Source organism: Sander lucioperca, chromosome 5 (assembly GCF_008315115.2).
Source record: "Sander lucioperca isolate FBNREF2018 chromosome 5, SLUC_FBN_1.2, whole genome shotgun sequence".
Classification (NCBI taxonomy): domain Eukaryota; kingdom Metazoa; phylum Chordata; class Actinopteri; order Perciformes; family Percidae; genus Sander; species Sander lucioperca.
Genome location: NC_050177.1, coordinates 464,653 through 482,143, shown reverse-complemented (window position 1 = coordinate 482,143; position 17,491 = coordinate 464,653). Strand labels below are relative to the sequence as shown.

The window sequence follows — 17,491 nt, the reverse complement described above, 5'->3', positions numbered from 1 at the left end:
AAGAGTTATTGAACTTGTTAAACAGAGTTGGCTAACGGAGTATAAGAAGTATTTACTAAAGAAGACTGTTCTGTCAAGTTGGCATCCAAAGTGAATTAGCTTTTGTAACCGGGTGAGGATGGATGCCGCTTCAGACTGGACTGTAGCTCATTTTTAGAAGTCCTTGAGCTCGACCCTGTCATCAACCTTTCGTGTCGCAAAAGATCCAAACTCTTAACTGCCTAATTGAAATGAATGAGGGGGCCTGTGATTATTTCCCCAGCCAGTGCTGTAAATTACTTTACCAACAAACAATGTAAACAATGCATGCGTGCAGTTGACTGTTGCAGTAAATTACATGTTCACTTTTTTTTTTTTCAAAGTATTTGTGTTTACTTGCATAATTGTGGCAATTGTCTCAACCCCAAAACAAGTTACTGGAGTAACTTTGACAATGACACATTTACATTTGTTTGGCTCTTAAATCCAAAGTGTCCACTCTTTGCCACCTTGACAATAGGGCTGACAGATGTCATTTTGCTCAAAGTACCATGTAAATCTGTTCAGCAGCTCTTAAGCAGTGTGCATAGAACAATAGAATAATAAACGAATGTCTTAATGTTTAACTAAATAGCCCAGTATTAAAGTGTATGACTTATTTCAATTCAGCATTAAGGGTGGGGGTGCACTGTTCCTGGAGGTACTGCAATACCAGGTCGATGCGTGGAGTGGACGGAGCAAGCCCCTATTCCATCTCCCTGTCAAAAATCAATTTAATATATGGCTCCAGGGTAGGGGACCTATCAGATATTTGTGCGAATGCTGATTCAGCAACATTCACAGTATTGTTATCTGATTCTTCTGTGCAAACTTTTGGTCGCCTACTACTTCTGCATACTTTCAGCTACACAAACCATTCAAATATCCAAAATGTTCAGCTCTTGACATAATGCTATGACTGTTTTTATAAAACTCATTTGGTGGCACAGTGGTTAGCACTGCTATAAATAGCATCAACAAGTAGGCACTGCAGACTCTGAACTTGGTACAGTCCTGATTCTGGGCTGTGGAATTTGCATCTTCTCCCAGACTTTTTTTTGACATGCTATAATTTGTCTTTTTTCAATATATTATACTATGACTTTTTCGACATTGAATACCATGACTTTTTTCGACGTACTATACTATGAATTTTTTTGACTTTCTTTTAAAATACTATACTATGACATTTTAATCACTTTTTTGACATGCTATACTATGACTTTTTTATACCTTTTTTTTTCGATATGCTATACTATGACTTTTTTTTGACATACTGTGCTATGAATTTTTATGACTTTTTTGATATACTATACTATGACTTTTTTTCAACATGCTATACCATGACTTTTTATGACTTTTTTCAATGGATATGGACCAAATTTTTGACAAGAGAAATGGCTCAGCAAGTGAAGCTGTTGCCTAAAAGTCTGAAGTGAAAGGCTCAAATCCTGGCTCCCCTGTCTAACCATACAATAAGTAAGTAAGTAAGTAAGTAAACTTTATTTATATAGCACCTATCACAGACAGAGTCACAAAGTGCTTTACATGCAGCAAGATTAACAATTTAAAAAAAAAATAATATAAAATAAACATACAAACATAAAAACAATGATATCTCATTCAAGTGAAAGCTTGTCGGAATAGGAGTGTCTTTAGCTGTTTTGTAAAATAAACGATAGAATCGGTCACACGCAGCGAAAGGGGCAGGGCATTCCACAGTTTGGGAGCAACTGCCTGAAAGGAGCGGTCTCCCCGAGTTTTAAGGCGGGTTTTTGGGACCATCAGGAGATTTTGACCTGAGGAACGTAGCGTGCGGAAAGAGGAGTAAGGGGTCAACAAATCAGCAATGTATTTCGGCGTCTGTCCATGTAGTGCTCTAAAAGTTAACACTAGAATTTTATAGTCAATTCTGTATTTTACTGGAAGCCAGTGGAGAGTAAACAAAATCGGGGTGATGTGTGCCCTTCTGTTTGTTCCTGTTAAAAGCCTGGCTGCTGCATTTTGCACCAATTGAAGGCGGCTCAACGAAGATTTATTAAAACAAGTAAAAAGAGAATTACAGTAATCTAACCGTGACGAAATAAAAGCATGAATGATCATCTCCATGGTAGCTTTGGGAAGTATTTTTCTCAATTTAGAGATATTTCTCAAATGATAAAAACAATTTTGAGATTATCCAAGTATTCTTCTCAGTGGTGTGAAGAACAACTAATCGAACGAAATAGCAAACTTTAAGCTTTAGGATTAGCTCACCAAGGTAAGATGTTGACTTTACAGATAGATCATAATCTGAGGTTGAAGGATCTATCCCCTGCTGTGTTTCCAGAATTTTTCATTTTCTGTACTTAGTAATGTTGAACAATAAATACAACGTCAAATCAATTGATGTCACTCTTCATATATAGCTCAGTGTGATGAATACCTGGTGATTACTTTGAAGATGTTCAAAGTTGTGGGTTCAAACCCTTTGAAGGGCATGACATTTTAAGGTATCAAAATTACAACATCAAATCACTGGATGTCTAACTTAGCAAATAGCTCAGTGTGATTAATAACTTGTGGTCTTTATGAGCATATGAGGTTGTGGGTTCAAATCCTGTGAGGAGCGTTGGATTTTAAGGTCTAAAACCCAAAATGAAGAAGTCAAATATGCTACGAAACAATGGTGAGAGTGTCAGAAGAGATGAGTGTGATATAATGCTGGTTGGGAGACCCCAATGGTCATGGTTTCCAACCTTATTATGGTCTATTTGTTTTGAAGTTTTACAACCAAAATGAAGAAGTCAAATACGCCAAGAGAACATTTCTGAGTATAATTTTGTTTGTGCAACGAAGGTTTGTTCTGGACGCATAAGGTACCCACGTTGAGTTCAAGACCTGCATGATACCAGCTCAAAATAAAGGAAATACAGGAACATATTCACAGAAACAATGAATTAAAATGTGTATTTTTTTTATTTATTTTACAGGAATGCAAAAACATTTTATTTTAATATTTTTATTTATTGCCATTTTTATGGATGGAAACAAACTTGATGTGCATTTCATGGCATGTACAGACTTTTAGTCATACTATACTATGACTTTCTTATCACTTTTTAAAAAATACTATACTTTGACTTTTTTGGAAACATTATACTATGACTTTTTATGACTTTTTTCGACATACTATGACATTTTATAAAATATTTTTTGGCATACTATACTATGATTTTTTTATCACTTTTTTTAGATACTATACTAAGGCTTTTATGATTTTTTTTCCACATACTATACTATGACTTTTTTCCAACATGCAATACTACTACTTTTTATGACTTTTTTTGACAAACTATACTATAACTTTATATGACTTGTTTTAACATACTACATACTCAAAAAAAGGTCACTGGTGTTTTTATCACTCTTTTCGACATACTATACTATGTCTTTTTTTGACATAATATACAATTACTTGTTATGACTTTTTCGACATAAACTACTATGACGTTTTTCCGACATACTATACTATGACTTTTTATGACTTTTTCAGACATACTATATTTTGCCTTTTTTATGACTTTTTTCATCATACTATACTGTCTTTTTTTGACATACTATTCTATGACTTTTTACGACATAGTATAGTATGTCGAAAAAGGTCAATGACTCTTTTCCACATACTATACTTTGACTTTTTTATCAATTTTTTCATCATATTATACTATGTCTTTTTTCGACATGCTATAATAATTTTAATTTTCCAGACACAAAATATAACTGTGTGATCGCTTAAACAATCAGACATAACACCAGAATGAATTATCCTATCAGGATTAGTGACAATAATGGCAATAATCTAATAATGATGAAGACGAATTAACTGGGTGAGATTTACACTACCAAACTAATTAAAACTGGAGTAGCCAGTTTCAGTTAAAGTCACCCAAAACAATAATTTCATCATGCTTTCCAAGAGAATTCATAGTTGATCAATTACACTTTGTAGAGTCAGTCGGAGCAGAGGGAGCCCTATAAATGTTGAAAAGACATTCAAAATGAACTGGCTCTACATTAGGAGTGACACACTCAGAGACAATTTTTGCAGGCCAGCCCACCTCCTCTAGAAGCCCTCTCAGCTCTAAACAGTACAAAATTGTCAATTTTAATTCCATCATCAGTGATTTTACTATGTAGCCATGTTTCAGATATATTAATAATATTGGGATTGTAAAGAGTAGTCTCGCTTTGCAAGAACTTTCCCCACACGCTGCAAAGCGGAGGAGGGTCTGGCTAGTCCACACAGCATTGGGATGGGAGAAAAACATGCTCTGTTTTTTTTTTTTCAATCACAATCGTCTTGGGTGGTGCTAAGCTCCGCACGGAGCCGCTGTAAAATAATCGTGCGAGGAAACTCAGATTGGACAGATAGTCTAGCTAGCTGTCTGGATTTACCCTGCAGAGATCTGAGGAGCAGTTAACCATAGTCCTCAGAAATCCACCGGAGTTTAGAACGCCAACACAAAGAAAGAGGAAGGAGACGGACATCGGCAAAAATACATGCATCCGGCGGAATTTCCTGCGGCACCGGAGGAATACCGAAAGTGGACCGTCAATGATATAGACTAGTAAAGAGTAACCCAGACTCTAAGAAAATACATTTTTGAAACAGAAGGCTCCTAATATTAAGATAAATAACCTTTAAACCATTAGCTATATATATATATATACATTTCTCATGGTATTTCCCTTAAAAGATGCTACAAGAGAAATACATTCTTTATGTAAAGGCCAATGCCAGGAATTAATGGACAACAGGGAGCCTAAATCATCCAAAGTTATAATAAAAAAAGTCATAGTTTAGTATGTCAGAAAAACAATCTATGATTTTATTCATCATCATATCAGATCTAAGGCTAACAAAGATTATTTACACTTCACTTGAGAAATAACGTATTTATATTTCCCATAATGCAATGCTGTATCTTCAAATCAAAAGCCAACTCAAAAGTCACTCGTTTTATGTATTTAACTCCAACAAACTAAGAACAGCCCAACAGAGAGTTTAAATAGGAACAAGCTGAATCATACTGCAACAAAAAGTAGTTTGATCCACGTTTGAAATTCAGAGAAAAGAATAAAAACACAGTTCTGTTTCCTCACATTACAACTACTTCCTGTCTTTGTTCGTTTCTGGGGGACAACTGACCCACCGCCACCTATTGGTCTGGAGTGTGAACAACACGATTAAACATTCATCTCTGTTCTTGTGTCTATGCAACGTATACAGCAAGAAGAAATAACTTAGATAACAGAAAATGAAGAGCATATGCCTTTTTAATGTCAGCAGAAATTATGCAGAAAGGATTCTCACTTTTGGGGAATGAGCTAACCTAATTATCAGACTGAACCGACAGTTCATTTCAAAACTACAGTGAAATAAAACTAACCAACAACATCAAGTTTGAGGATCTACCAAGATCAAGAATCTACAAGCAGTGAGGGCAAAGAACAGCACATTTCTTTTAACAATCTCCTCGTCTCTCTCAACAGTTACTGGTTTGATTCATTTTACAGTGACAGGCATTAAAAACATGTATCCACTTCACAACCTCCTGCTCTTACAACAATAACAGCGGCGAAGAACTTTAACATAATAAAACGTACCCACAGCAACAAGATGTGAATAAGATTGATGTTAAACATTGAGAGGGGGGGTGCACCGTTCCTGGAGGTACTGCAATACCAGGTCGATGCGTGGAGTGGACGGAGCAAGCCCCTATTCCATCTCCCAGTTCCAAAAATCAATTTAATATATGGTCCCCGGGTAGGGGACGTATCAGATATTAAACTGATAAGAACAGATACTACACTTGATCTTAGCCAAAAGGCCGAGAAGCGATACTACCTACAGGTCAGCTGTTAGGATCTCATTCTCTGCACGGTCATCATCACTCACGGTTCAAATATGTGTTTCAGTCACAACAACTAAACACGATGGGATTCAAGTTACTACACTACACACAGCAGCTGAGTAAAAGGTGCTGTAAACGGTAACAAAATGTGTCATTTTTATTAAGTTATATTGTCGCATGTGAACATGTGAAGCTACAGAAAGTACCCCACACTGCAGTGTATAATTCGGGGCGGTGCTCAACATGGACGTTTGACTCCACCCACGTTGAGCACCGCCCTTCCCGTTAGACTTATTGAACATAGACTGTATTTATTAGATTGAACGGCACCGTCCCGGTGGCGGGACATTCTAAAACGCTTAATGTGAAAAAGCTTAACGTGGTTTAATGTACCTAAACAACGATCAATCATCACCAAATTTCTCATGGCCATATCTTGTCATGTACACTTAACCCTTGTGTTGTCTTCAAGCATAGTAAAAATGGACCCGGTCTGTTTTGCCTGTTTTATTAAGCATAAAGTATAAATTATCACCTAATTCTGTGTTAGGCTACAACTTCTTAGCCAACTTCATTCCAACTTATCACTGCTAGTTTTACACTTTTTTTTTGGAAGTCATGGTGAATAAAACTAATTCATATTAAATTCTGCCTAAATTTTTTGTTAAAAAAAACAGAAATTATGCTATATAATATATATATATAATTTAGCTACTAGTTAAGATCAGAGGAACGTATGTTGATGCATAATTACAGCCCATTTCGTGTACGGAACTATCCATGTTATTTGTGGGCAATTTGGTTGAAAGAAACCCATATTTTTGATATAGACTTTGAAAAGGGCTCAAATTTGACCTGAGGACAACACAAGGGTTAAGCTTGTCAAAAAAACTAAACCGAAATCCAAAGATTATAGAAGTTATATCACGTTAACGTTTTCTGCTTCATTAGAGTCTATTGTAAGGAAAAAAACTTAACGTGGTTTAATGTACCTAAACAACGACCAATCATCACCAAAATTCTCTCTCATATTGCTCCTCGTAGCCACTGAAAACTGTCAGAACATCTAACCCAAAGTCCTATTTTTAAGGACGTTATCTGACACAGAAGCCCGTGATGATGGCGGAAAGAAAGAGAAGCGCTGTGTGGAGTTTATTCACTCCAGCTGATACGGACACTGCCACATGTGATGTGTGCAAAAAAGTAATTCACCACTGTGGTAACACCACCAATGTGCATTAACACATGAAAGCAGTTCACCCGTTTGAACTCCGAGCTGCAAAAAAAGTTGAGGAAGGAGGAGGAGGAGGGGGGAGAACCCCAAACCAGACCCCCAACACAGAGACAGAGGTCTCTGTCAGAGGCTTTTCAGCCAAGAAATCAGGAGTATCCAGGTAATCTCCAGCATTAAGCAATGTTGTTCACAGTGATCAGAGAGGCAATTTTAGCACACTGATAGAACTACTATCATAAATTCAGCCAGTTGAACAACTGACTTTGTTACTTTACTACTGACTTTATTTTTCACAAATATCTGTGTGCAGTGTATTTTTTGTTGTGTTTTTTATATGGTTATATTCATATTTATACATTGTGGCTTTTGTTTACTTATTTTTCACACATATCTGTGTGTAATGGAAGGTATTTTTGGTTGTGTTGTTGACTTTGTTATATTTTGTTATATTATTTTTATACCGTTACATTGTTTTATATTGTTCTAGTTAGTAAATAAAAACATTTAGATTTGCCTAAAATATTTGTCCTGTGTTTGATCATAATCAACTAACTAAAGACAAAATCACAAAATTATTCAATGATCGTGACGTTAAAAGTAAAAAGCATCGGTGTCGGCGACACTAACCTTGTATTTATTTGGTATCGGATCGATACCAAAACTCTCAGTATCGCCAAACCGTAGCAACGAGATGTGAATAAGATTGATGTTAAACATTGAGAGGGGGGGTGCACCGTTCCTGGAGGTACTGCAATACCAGGTCGATGCGTGGAGTGGACGGAGCAAGCCCCTATTCCATCTCCCAGTTCCAAAAATCAATTTAATATATGGTCCCCGGGTAGGGGACGTATCAGATATTAAACTGATAAGAACAGATACTACACTTGATCTTAGCCAAAAGGCCGAGAAGCGATACTACCTACAGGTCAGCTGTTAGGATCTCATTCTCTGCACGGTCATCATCACTCACGGTTCAAATATGTGTTTCAGTCACAACAACTAAACACGATGGGATTCAAGTTACTACACTACACACAGCAGCTGAGTAAAAGGTGCTGTAAACGGTAACAAAATGTGTCATTTTTATTAAGTTATATTGTCGCATGTGAACATGTGAAGCTACAGAAAGTACCCCACACTGCAGTGTATAATTCGGGGCGGTGCTCAACATGGACGTTTGACTCCACCCACGTTGAGCACCGCCCTTCCCGTTAGACTTAAGCCAGCGCTTCCTGGTGACGTGGTGTAGTCATAGTTCAACAAGAGTTTAAAAGGCGACGCTATAGACAGTCAATGGACACTATCTCATTTACTGTCAGAGAGCAAGCTGTAACTTCTAGTTTAAATAAACAAAATGCCATCTGAGTTACTGATGTAAAAATAACGTTTATATAACATCATAAGTCCTCTCTGAGCGGAGAAAGTAACAGACGATAAAAATGGATCTTCACCGCACTCTATAATATAGCCTACTTTATTTTACGATTTATACATTTCTCATGCTTTTCCCCTTAAAAGATGCTACAGGAGTTGCAAATACATTCTTTATGTAAGGGTTAATGCCCGACGATGTGTCCATGATCAGGAATTAATGGACGACGGAGAGGCCTGAATCATCCAAAGTTATAATAAAAAAAAATCATAGTATGTTATAAAAACAGCCTAGGATTTTATTTTTCAAAAATGCTTTAAAATTGTCACTTATTCAGCTGTTTCTAGAAATCCCCTTATTACTCTGCACTACACAATGGATTTGTTCGCAATTTTTTTTCAGCAGCTTGTTTCGACCTCCAAATGATATTATGACACATTTCATTAATTTCTTTCTTCAAACTAAAATTTAAAGACTTAACTCCCATTCACTACATCACATGGTACCTACTTTCATTGACACTAAAACAAAAACCAATATCAAACCGATATTTGCACACCTTAAATGCCTTCATGTATCTTACAATACCCAGAGAGAGATTTATGTACATCTATGGATTAGTTTTATCATTTCACATATCATCAGGGAGAGAAATCGGTCCATTTGACCGTAGACTACCACTAAATTGGTCCATTTGATCGTAGACTCCCACTAAATCGGTCCATTTGACCGTCGACGTACCACTAAATTGGTCCATTTGACCGTCGACGTACCACTAAATTGGTCCATTTGACCGTAGACTACCACTAAATTGGTCCATTTGACCGTAGACTACCACTAAATTGGTCCATTTGACCGTAGACGTACCACTAAATTGGTCCATTTGACCGTAGACTACCACTAAATTGGTCCATTTGACCGTAGACGTACCACTAAATTGGTCCATTTGACCGTAGACTACCACTAAATCGGTCCATTTGACCGTAGACGTACCACTAAATTGGTCCATTTGACCGTAGACTACCACTAAATTGGTCCATTTGACCGTAGACTACCACTAAATTGGTCCATTTGACCGTAGACGTACTACTAAATCGGTCCATTTGACCGTAGACTACCACTAAATCGGTCCATTTGACCGTAGACGTACCACTAAATCGGTCCATTTGACCGTAGACTACCACTAAATTGGTCCATTTGACCGTAGACTACCACTAAATTGGTCCATTTGCCCGTAGACTACCACTAAATTGGTCCATTTGACCGTAGACGTACCACTAAATTGGTCCATTTGCCCGTAGACTACCACTAAATTGGTCCATTTGCCCGTAGACTACCACTAAATTGGTCCATTTGACCGTAGACGTACCACTAAATTGGTCCATTTGCCCGTAGACTACCACTAAATTGGTCCATTTGACCGTAGACTACCACTAAATTGGTCCATTTGCCCGTAGACTACCACTAAATTGGTCCATTTGACCGTAGACTCCCACTAAATTGGTCCATTTGCCCGTAGACTACCACTAAATTGGTCCATTTGACCGTAGACTCCCACTAAATTGGTCCATTTGACCGTAGACTCCCACTAAATTGGTCCATTTGACCGTAGACTAGGCTACCAATGAAATCGGTCCATTTGACCGTAGACTACTCTTCACTTTGCAATTGTTTACATTTATTTACACTATGTGTGTTTATATTTTTATTTTATTCCACACCTATATTTGTGACCTTGTCTTGTATTGTGTTCTGTACCTGTTTTGTATCTTGTTGTTCACATCCTATGTTTAAGAACTGTAGGCCCCATGTATAATGAATACAGGCATATACCTATTTTTTCCTAGTCTATTGCATATACACATCATCTTTGGTTCTCGAGTTTGCCTCGTCGGCCACCGTAGCAGGCTGTTTATAAAAGAGGTTGCGATAATGTCAGTAGGAAGGAAGGGTTAATGAAAGTTAGAGTACTGTTACATTTAGTGTGCTGCAAATTCCCTTTTGGTGCACACAGCAGTCGCAGCAGCACAGTACTGTACTTCCTGGCGTGCAGACAACGTTACCACAAAGAGGCAGCTGTTAATAACTAGTTAGCGTTAGCTAGCGTCAGTGTGGCTTCATGCTAACATTAGTTAGCAGTGAAGTGAATTCATTAACGTGTTTTTCTCTGTTTGCTGCGGTTATATTGACCTCTAAATAGTGTGCAAGGTCCAAAGGGCGATGTTGTCAGTTGTCAGGTCAGCTCTCACGAAATGTAAGTGACAATTGTTTTGGTCGTTTGCTGTTTTTCGTCTTATTATTAATGAAAACGTAATGTAATGTTTATAAAATTCACAGTGCACCGGCTGTTAGCTATACAGGTCTGTTAGCTCACACTAGTTTGGAGACAAAAGATTAAAAAAACTGCGTTAAAAAAAAACTGTGAAGGGCTTTGTAGGTGAAAGGTCACCAGCATTTGTTGTTCTTGCAGCATGCAAGGATGTATTGTAGAGCTCATCTCTTGGGCTCAAATATGTATTTTTTATACTTTACTCTTCAAATAATTATTTTCCTCAACCGTTAACGTGCTGATTATTTTTTCTATATGTCTATAAAATGTCAAAATAGTGATAAATAAGATATACAACGAAATAAGAAATGAAGATAATTAAATTAAAAAGCTGTATACGTTGTTTGCATTACATATTCTAGGCCTTATATATTATTTGTGCATTGTGCAAATAGCTGTGCACTACACATTTATGAGTCTAGCAGTGTAACATTGCAGATCTTATTTAGGTAATAATGCTACCTGCATTATGTCACAGATTACTTCTATGTATTATCCACAGACCAGGATAATAACCGTGCGTTCATGGACATCGGAAAAACGTTTTTCCGAGTGAAAACGTCACCATTCACGTCCCTTCCTGTGGGAATCAGAGGTGGGAAACTCGGGCCAGATTTTATCTGAGATTTTTTATTAACACCTTATCCGTGTCCTTTCCCATTCGTTGTCCTGCAGATAACACAAACACCTGACGATGTGCTGTTTGTATGCTTGCATAAGAAAACAGCAGCAAATTATTGTGGCCTCCATGTTTTCACCAGGTTTTCACACACCTGATGCTCTAGGCTACGGCCAACAGTTGGTGGCAGTCATGCAACAAGTTGTTATGCCAAACGCCAATATAACAGAAGAAGAAGAACACGCACCCTGACCATATTGCCATGTGAACGCTGGTAGTCGGAAAAACAACGTAATCACGGGGGCGGTCCCTGTTATTCCGAGGTGGCATGAACGCGCCATAAGTTCCTTTTTAAAGAGGTGTTTTGTATGCGCAACATAGACAGAAACAAACTTAACTCCACCTTTGACCTTCCAAATATTTACTACCTCTTCTACTCCTATTTCTCCTGTGTGACACTTTGTACTTCACTTATGTGGATTTAATGTATTTTTAGATTCTGTTTTCATTGAAGTGGAAAGAAAAATACACTGAGTCAGGGCTAGAAATAACGATTATTTTCAATAATGAATCTGTCTTATCTATTTGAATACCTGTTTTTTAAATCAATAAAAACACCAGAAAATGGCGTGAACCTCCATCACGTTCTTTATATGTCTTGTTTTATCCAACTAACTAAGCACACAAACTCAAAGATGATCATTAAATCCTCATAATTAGAAAAGCTAGAATCGGAATATTTGGGGGGGGGGGAGGGGGGTTTAATGAAAAATCTGATTTAAATTAATTGGAAAAGTAGGTCATTTTTTGATGATTTTCTGATCTGAACAGTTACCATGGCAGCCATTTAGCTTCCACTGCTCTCTGTATCGATCTCTTAATCTAAGTTACTGTAACAGTTTATTGGCTACACAGGTTTTAGTCCCATCCTGTTGCAGTTGTTTTAGATGAACTTGTTGTGTTGTGTCGTTCTGTCTCTTTCCTCTCAGACAGGAGGTGCTGGCTGCCCAGTCAGGCTGTGGTCAGGGCCATGTCGTCCTCAGGCGGTGCCCCCTCCCCTTACACCACCCTCGCCATCAGTCACCCAGCAGAGTCCATCACACACGTAGAGCTGCACCGCCCGGAGAAACGTAACGCCATGAACAGAGCTTTCTGGAGGCAGGAATCTGTTTAAATGAATATGCAAAGACACCAAAAACACACAAAACAAACAAATTAACTATGTTTTTACATACGACATGTTTAATGTATTAATCTGCTTTATATTTTTTAAATCCTTTTGAGCAATGTTCCACAGTTGAGTTGCTAAAAATGACAAGTACAGTGGTGCTCATAAGTTTATGAACCCATGCTAAAGTTGACTAAAAAGAGGAATAAATTGATGAAATTGATGCCTTAATGCCTTAATTAAAAATAAATGAGGAAAAATCCAACCTTTAAGGACATCAATGTTCTTTGTGAAGGAATAATGTGTCGTAAATAAATAAATGTTCTTCCTTAAAATACAGGAGGCATAAGTCAGTACACCCCTATGTTAAATTCCCATAGAGGAAGGCAGATTTTTATTTTTAAAGGCCAGTTATTTCATGGATCCAGGATACTATGCATCCTGATAAAGTTCCCTTGGCCTTTGGGATTAAAATAGCCCCACATCATCACATCCCCTTCACCATACCTAGAGATTGGCATGGTTTTATGTCAGTTATCCTAATAGCTGGTTTGATTTGCATTGAGAGATGATTTTATGGAAAGTACCCCATGCCAATCTCTAGGTATGGTGAAGGGGATGTGATGATGTGGGGCTATTTTAATTCCAAAGGCCAAGGGAACTTTATCAGGATGCATAGTATCCTGGATCCATGAAATAACTGGCCTTTAAAAATAAAAATCTGCCTGCCTCTATGGGAATTTAACATATTTACGTTTACATTATTACATTATTTATTCACAAAGAAAATTGGTGTCCTTTTAAAGGTTGGATTTTTCTCATTTTAGTCAACTTTAGCATGGGTTCATAAACTTATGAGCACCACTGTATGTGTCAGGCCAGTGTTAAAGGATGACAGTGCCTGAGAGGTTGTCCAGTGGTTGTATCACAAGATGCTTGTTGGCAAAGTAAATTTGCGAATTTATTGTATTACATATTTACCTCCACCAAGGATTTGTTTGTCTGTCGGCAGGATTAAGGAAAAACTACTGGCCCAATTTTCATGAAACTTTGTGAAAGGGTGTAGCGAGAAAGAACCCATAAATGTTTGGAGCGGATACACAAATCATTTTTTTACTGCTGTTAACAAGAAAGGGCATGGCCTTGGCAGAGATTTAAAAAGCAACTAGCCCCCAAATGACTTAAAATAGATATTGAAAGATATTAAATAACATAACAGTAGGCGACTGTGTTGACTTAGTGAGCAAATCTGCCGAATTACAACAAACCTTTTAACATGAATAATATATATAAAAAAAATTAAACTAATATTAAAAAGTAAACCACTGGAATATGTGATTCAAGCACTTACGTATACAAAAGTATGTATATAAGTTTATCCAACACTGATAGGAAATGCATTTCTTTCTTCTCCCAGTGAGATGGTGGATTGCTTCAATGAGATAGCTGGCGACCCAGAATGCAGAGTGGTTGTGGTTTCTGGAGCCGGGAAGATCTTCACAGCTGGTAGGTATCAGTCTGTTTGCATTTAATGACACCAGCTTTGTTGTCAAGTTGTATTTATTCTCTGTGCTGTGTCACTGTCCAGGTATTGACCTGATGGACATGGCCAGCGACATACTCCAACCAGAGGGCGACGACACGGCCAGAATTTCCTGGAACCTGAGACAAATAATCACCAAATATCAAGAGACGTTCTCTGTCATAGAGAAGGTTCGAGGAGTGTTTTTTTTTTTTCTATCACACTGAGGAATTTTAAAGGTCCAGTGTGTAGGAATTTCTCCCATCTAGCGTTGAGATCATATATCGCAATCAACTCTCTCGCACCACGCAGTTCAAAGTACGTATTACAGCTACGGTAGCCTTCACGCTTCAAAAAGCCGGTCTCTTGCTCTTTTCAATCTCCTTTTTCTTTTTCTGGTCGAAGAAGAAGACTCCTGTTCCTGAAATTTTGATTTTGAATACTTGTGGTCCTCCATGTCTTCTTCAAACTTGTCGGGGCCGGGAAGCTACGATACCCATTAGCAGCATTAGCAGCACTTGTGAGTTTATCATGTGACAGCGAAAACATGAAAGGCAGAGCAGTATGTCCTGTATGTCCCTTACCGGCTAACGTATTTCAAGATGGAGCATGAATATGGAGCATGAATATGGAGCCTCTACCCCAGTTCATGCAAATGTAAAATTTCAAGCCAAAAGGAATACTTGGAATTGATGGTGGTGGTAAATATTCATGAAAAGGACTAGTTTGTGAACGGGCAACACAGATTTTGATAATTAACAACTAAACACATTACACACTGGGCCTTTAAGATGTGAACGTTCACAGACATGATTATGTATTTTTGACAGCATTTTAAAATGATGGGATGTCAGTGTATTTTTCTGTGAAGTTGATGATGGTTTCTTCTTGTAGTGTCCAAAGCCTGTTGTGGTAGCTGTTCACGGAGCCTGTGTTGGGGGAGGTAGGACATCACGATCACACGGTCATAGTGCAGCCATGAATTCAGACCAGGGGCCCATATTACAAAGTAAGATTAGTAGGATAGCTGGCAAGATTTGGGCTTTAACTCTGGTTTTCTGCTGTCACGTAGCTGGCTCACTTTTAGCCAGAGTAGAAAACCACGGTAACAGATGCTGCACGGCTCACCTGATCCAGAGAGGTCAGGATGAGTAATGTTGCCAGACTCAGTTAAACTTGCTTTGTGGCACAGGCCCCAGGATGGTACACTTTGTGTGTTTGCATGGAAAAGATGACTGCTCTTTCACATCTCACTGTATCACTATGTTTTTAATCATTTAGATAAGTAAGTCTTCAGAAAATGTTACGATTATCTGCACGCTCAAGTAATCACAGGAGGGTATTTAAAGTGGAGAAAACTGAGTTTACACACTGTCATGTTCACTGTGGATGGTGTGCTCTGTGGCAGGTGTTGATCTGATCACAGCCTGTGACATTCGTCTGTGTACCCAGGACGCCTGGTTCCAGGTAAAGGTACGTACACGTCCACCTAATTATTAAAATTTGGAAATGTGGTAAGGGAAATGGGAAATGTTTCTTGGGGAAAACAAGAAAAAGATAAATGATTAAGAGGAAACAAAGAGTGTTACCACAGTTTCTGTCTTTCTGGTCGGCTTTACAGGAAGTTGATATTGGACTTGCAGCAGATGTTGGAACTCTCCAGAGGCTTCCTAAAGTCATCGGCAGCCGCAGGTAAACCGGCCATTTTAATAAACCAAGAGAGTCTTGGGGTGTAGTATGCAAAGCATTTACATAAAGTGGTCATCAAATAGTGTGTTTGTATGAGCTACTTCTCCACAGTCAGTGTGTGAGCTACAGTAGATGGCGGTCGGCACGCCCCCAGTTTGCATAAGCAGGCCGGAGTACCGACACGGAAGCCAATAGGGGTGCACGATTCAGAAAATGTCACGATTCGATTCAAAATCGATTCTCGATTTAAAAAAAAAAAAAAAAACAATTCACAGTATGTAAATGTAGTCACTTTTCCTTTTGATTGCAGTAGACATACAATTTAAAAATAAATAAAAATAAAAAAAGGATTTTTGGTATTCTATGAATCGATTTTGAATCGGTAGAGTATTTATTGCACACCCCTAGAAGCCAAGCAATGTACTGCTGTTGACAGGGGCAGCAGTTAAATAGACACCTACAAAAAGGACCACCTAAAAAAAAAAAAGTATTTAAGTGTACACTGTATTTAGAAAATGTTCACAGCTTTACCTTGCTGTCAGACAACAGGGAACTGAAGCCGTTATCTATGCTCTCTAAAGGCCACCAAAACCCCAGTAAATTTACCTCGTAAAACACAGGAGTTGCTAGTCTACCGCTGTCTCCATCGGTTAGTTTGTTTTTGTAATTGTAATTGTGTGGCTTTGGTGAATCCAAACTAACCCTTTAAAACACCAAAGTACAGAGCAGGCCTAAAAGGTTTAAAACACAGCATCTGACCCAGGAAATAAAAGTAATATGTATGCATGTAGTTCATTAACTCTCCCTCTTTCTGTAGCCTAGTGAACGAGTTGGCTCTGACCGCCAGGAAGATGTATGCAGATGAAGCCAAAAGCAGCGGCCTGGTCAGGTGAGCTTATATGTACATTATATATACAGCAGGTGTTTTCTTTCATTAAGTAGTATTGTTTTTACTGAACCTAAAAAGTTGTTGGCCAGTTTAATTTTGTCAGTGTTGATTCTGACGTGTTGGGCCATCACCTCAGTTAAAAAGTGATCAGCTTTATCGGTACACTGGTCGACTCCGCCACTCCAGAGGTGGTGTAGCTTACAGGCCCAAAATCTTTACAGCTGTGTCTCTCAAAGAATCACCTGCAATATAACGGCATCAGGATCACAATCATGATGGGGATGATTAAAATGAATGACTAGTACTTGTAGGTTACTGTATGAAGAAAGGGGCTTAGGACAGAAAACAGCCTACCCCAGCTTTAAAATCAGTCGTCAATGCACAAAGAATTGATTTCCTCAGTTGTTATACTGTAGATCTATCATCAGAACTTTATATTATTAAAAAGCCACTCTGTTGGGGCTATATTTTCAACCAAAAATAAAGTACTACTTTGTGATATACTGCAGTTTCAACTATCACCTTTTTTAAGCAAGGATTCTTTTATTTTTCAACACCGTTCCTCTCCAGCCGAGTGTTTGCAGATAAGGAGGCCATGATGGCTGGAGCCCTGGAGATGGCCGGGGAGATCGCCGGTCGCAGCCCTGTAGCTGTGCAGGGCACCAAAATCAACCTCGTCTATTCCAGAGACCACAGTGTAGCAGAGGGACTGAACTACATGGTGAGATCACTACCTTTTTTTAAAACACAACAA

At 38.2% G+C, this 17,491-nt stretch overlaps 1 protein-coding gene, 1 long non-coding RNA gene, 2 other non-coding genes and 1 pseudogene across 5 annotated transcripts in view; 1 reads left to right on the top strand and 4 right to left on the bottom strand.

The window, feature by feature from the left end:
• Positions 1-657: 657 nt before the first annotated feature.
• On the bottom strand, positions 658-790 carry LOC116053465 (annotated as a pseudogene).
• Positions 791-5,712: 4,922 nt separating this feature from the next.
• Positions 5,713-5,903, bottom strand: LOC116053456. The gene has a single exon (XR_004105832.1). It is a non-coding gene; the product is annotated as a U2 spliceosomal RNA (small nuclear RNA).
• A 1,969-nt stretch (positions 5,904-7,872) lies between these two features.
• On the bottom strand, positions 7,873-8,063 carry LOC116053457. Its single transcript, XR_004105833.1, has one exon. It is a non-coding gene; the product is annotated as a U2 spliceosomal RNA (small nuclear RNA).
• A 2,349-nt stretch (positions 8,064-10,412) lies between these two features.
• The window catches only part of ech1 (enoyl CoA hydratase 1, peroxisomal), an 8,350-nt gene continuing 1,271 nt past the window's right edge, over positions 10,413-17,491 (top strand). The window contains exons 1-9 of one of the 2 annotated variants that reach the window (XM_036001037.1): positions 10,413-10,775; positions 12,463-12,627; positions 14,055-14,143; positions 14,226-14,350; positions 15,054-15,102; positions 15,568-15,632; positions 15,781-15,851; positions 16,666-16,737; positions 17,308-17,458. In XM_036001037.1, the coding sequence (XP_035856930.1) occupies positions 10,774-10,775; positions 12,463-12,627; positions 14,055-14,143; positions 14,226-14,350; positions 15,054-15,102; positions 15,568-15,632; positions 15,781-15,851; positions 16,666-16,737; positions 17,308-17,458 (789 nt within the window). In that variant the 5' untranslated portion in view covers positions 10,413-10,773. Of the gene's footprint in view, positions 10,776-12,458; positions 12,628-14,054; positions 14,144-14,225; positions 14,351-15,053; positions 15,103-15,567; positions 15,633-15,780; positions 15,852-16,665; positions 16,738-17,307; positions 17,459-17,491 lie in introns of both variants that reach the window. The other variant, XM_031304217.2, reaches the window with a different exon arrangement.
• Positions 12,439-14,076, bottom strand: LOC118495000. The gene is made up of 2 exons (XR_004897292.1): positions 13,989-14,076; positions 12,439-12,635 (listed from the first exon to the last, which is right to left on the bottom strand). It is a non-coding gene; the product is annotated as an uncharacterized LOC118495000 (long non-coding RNA).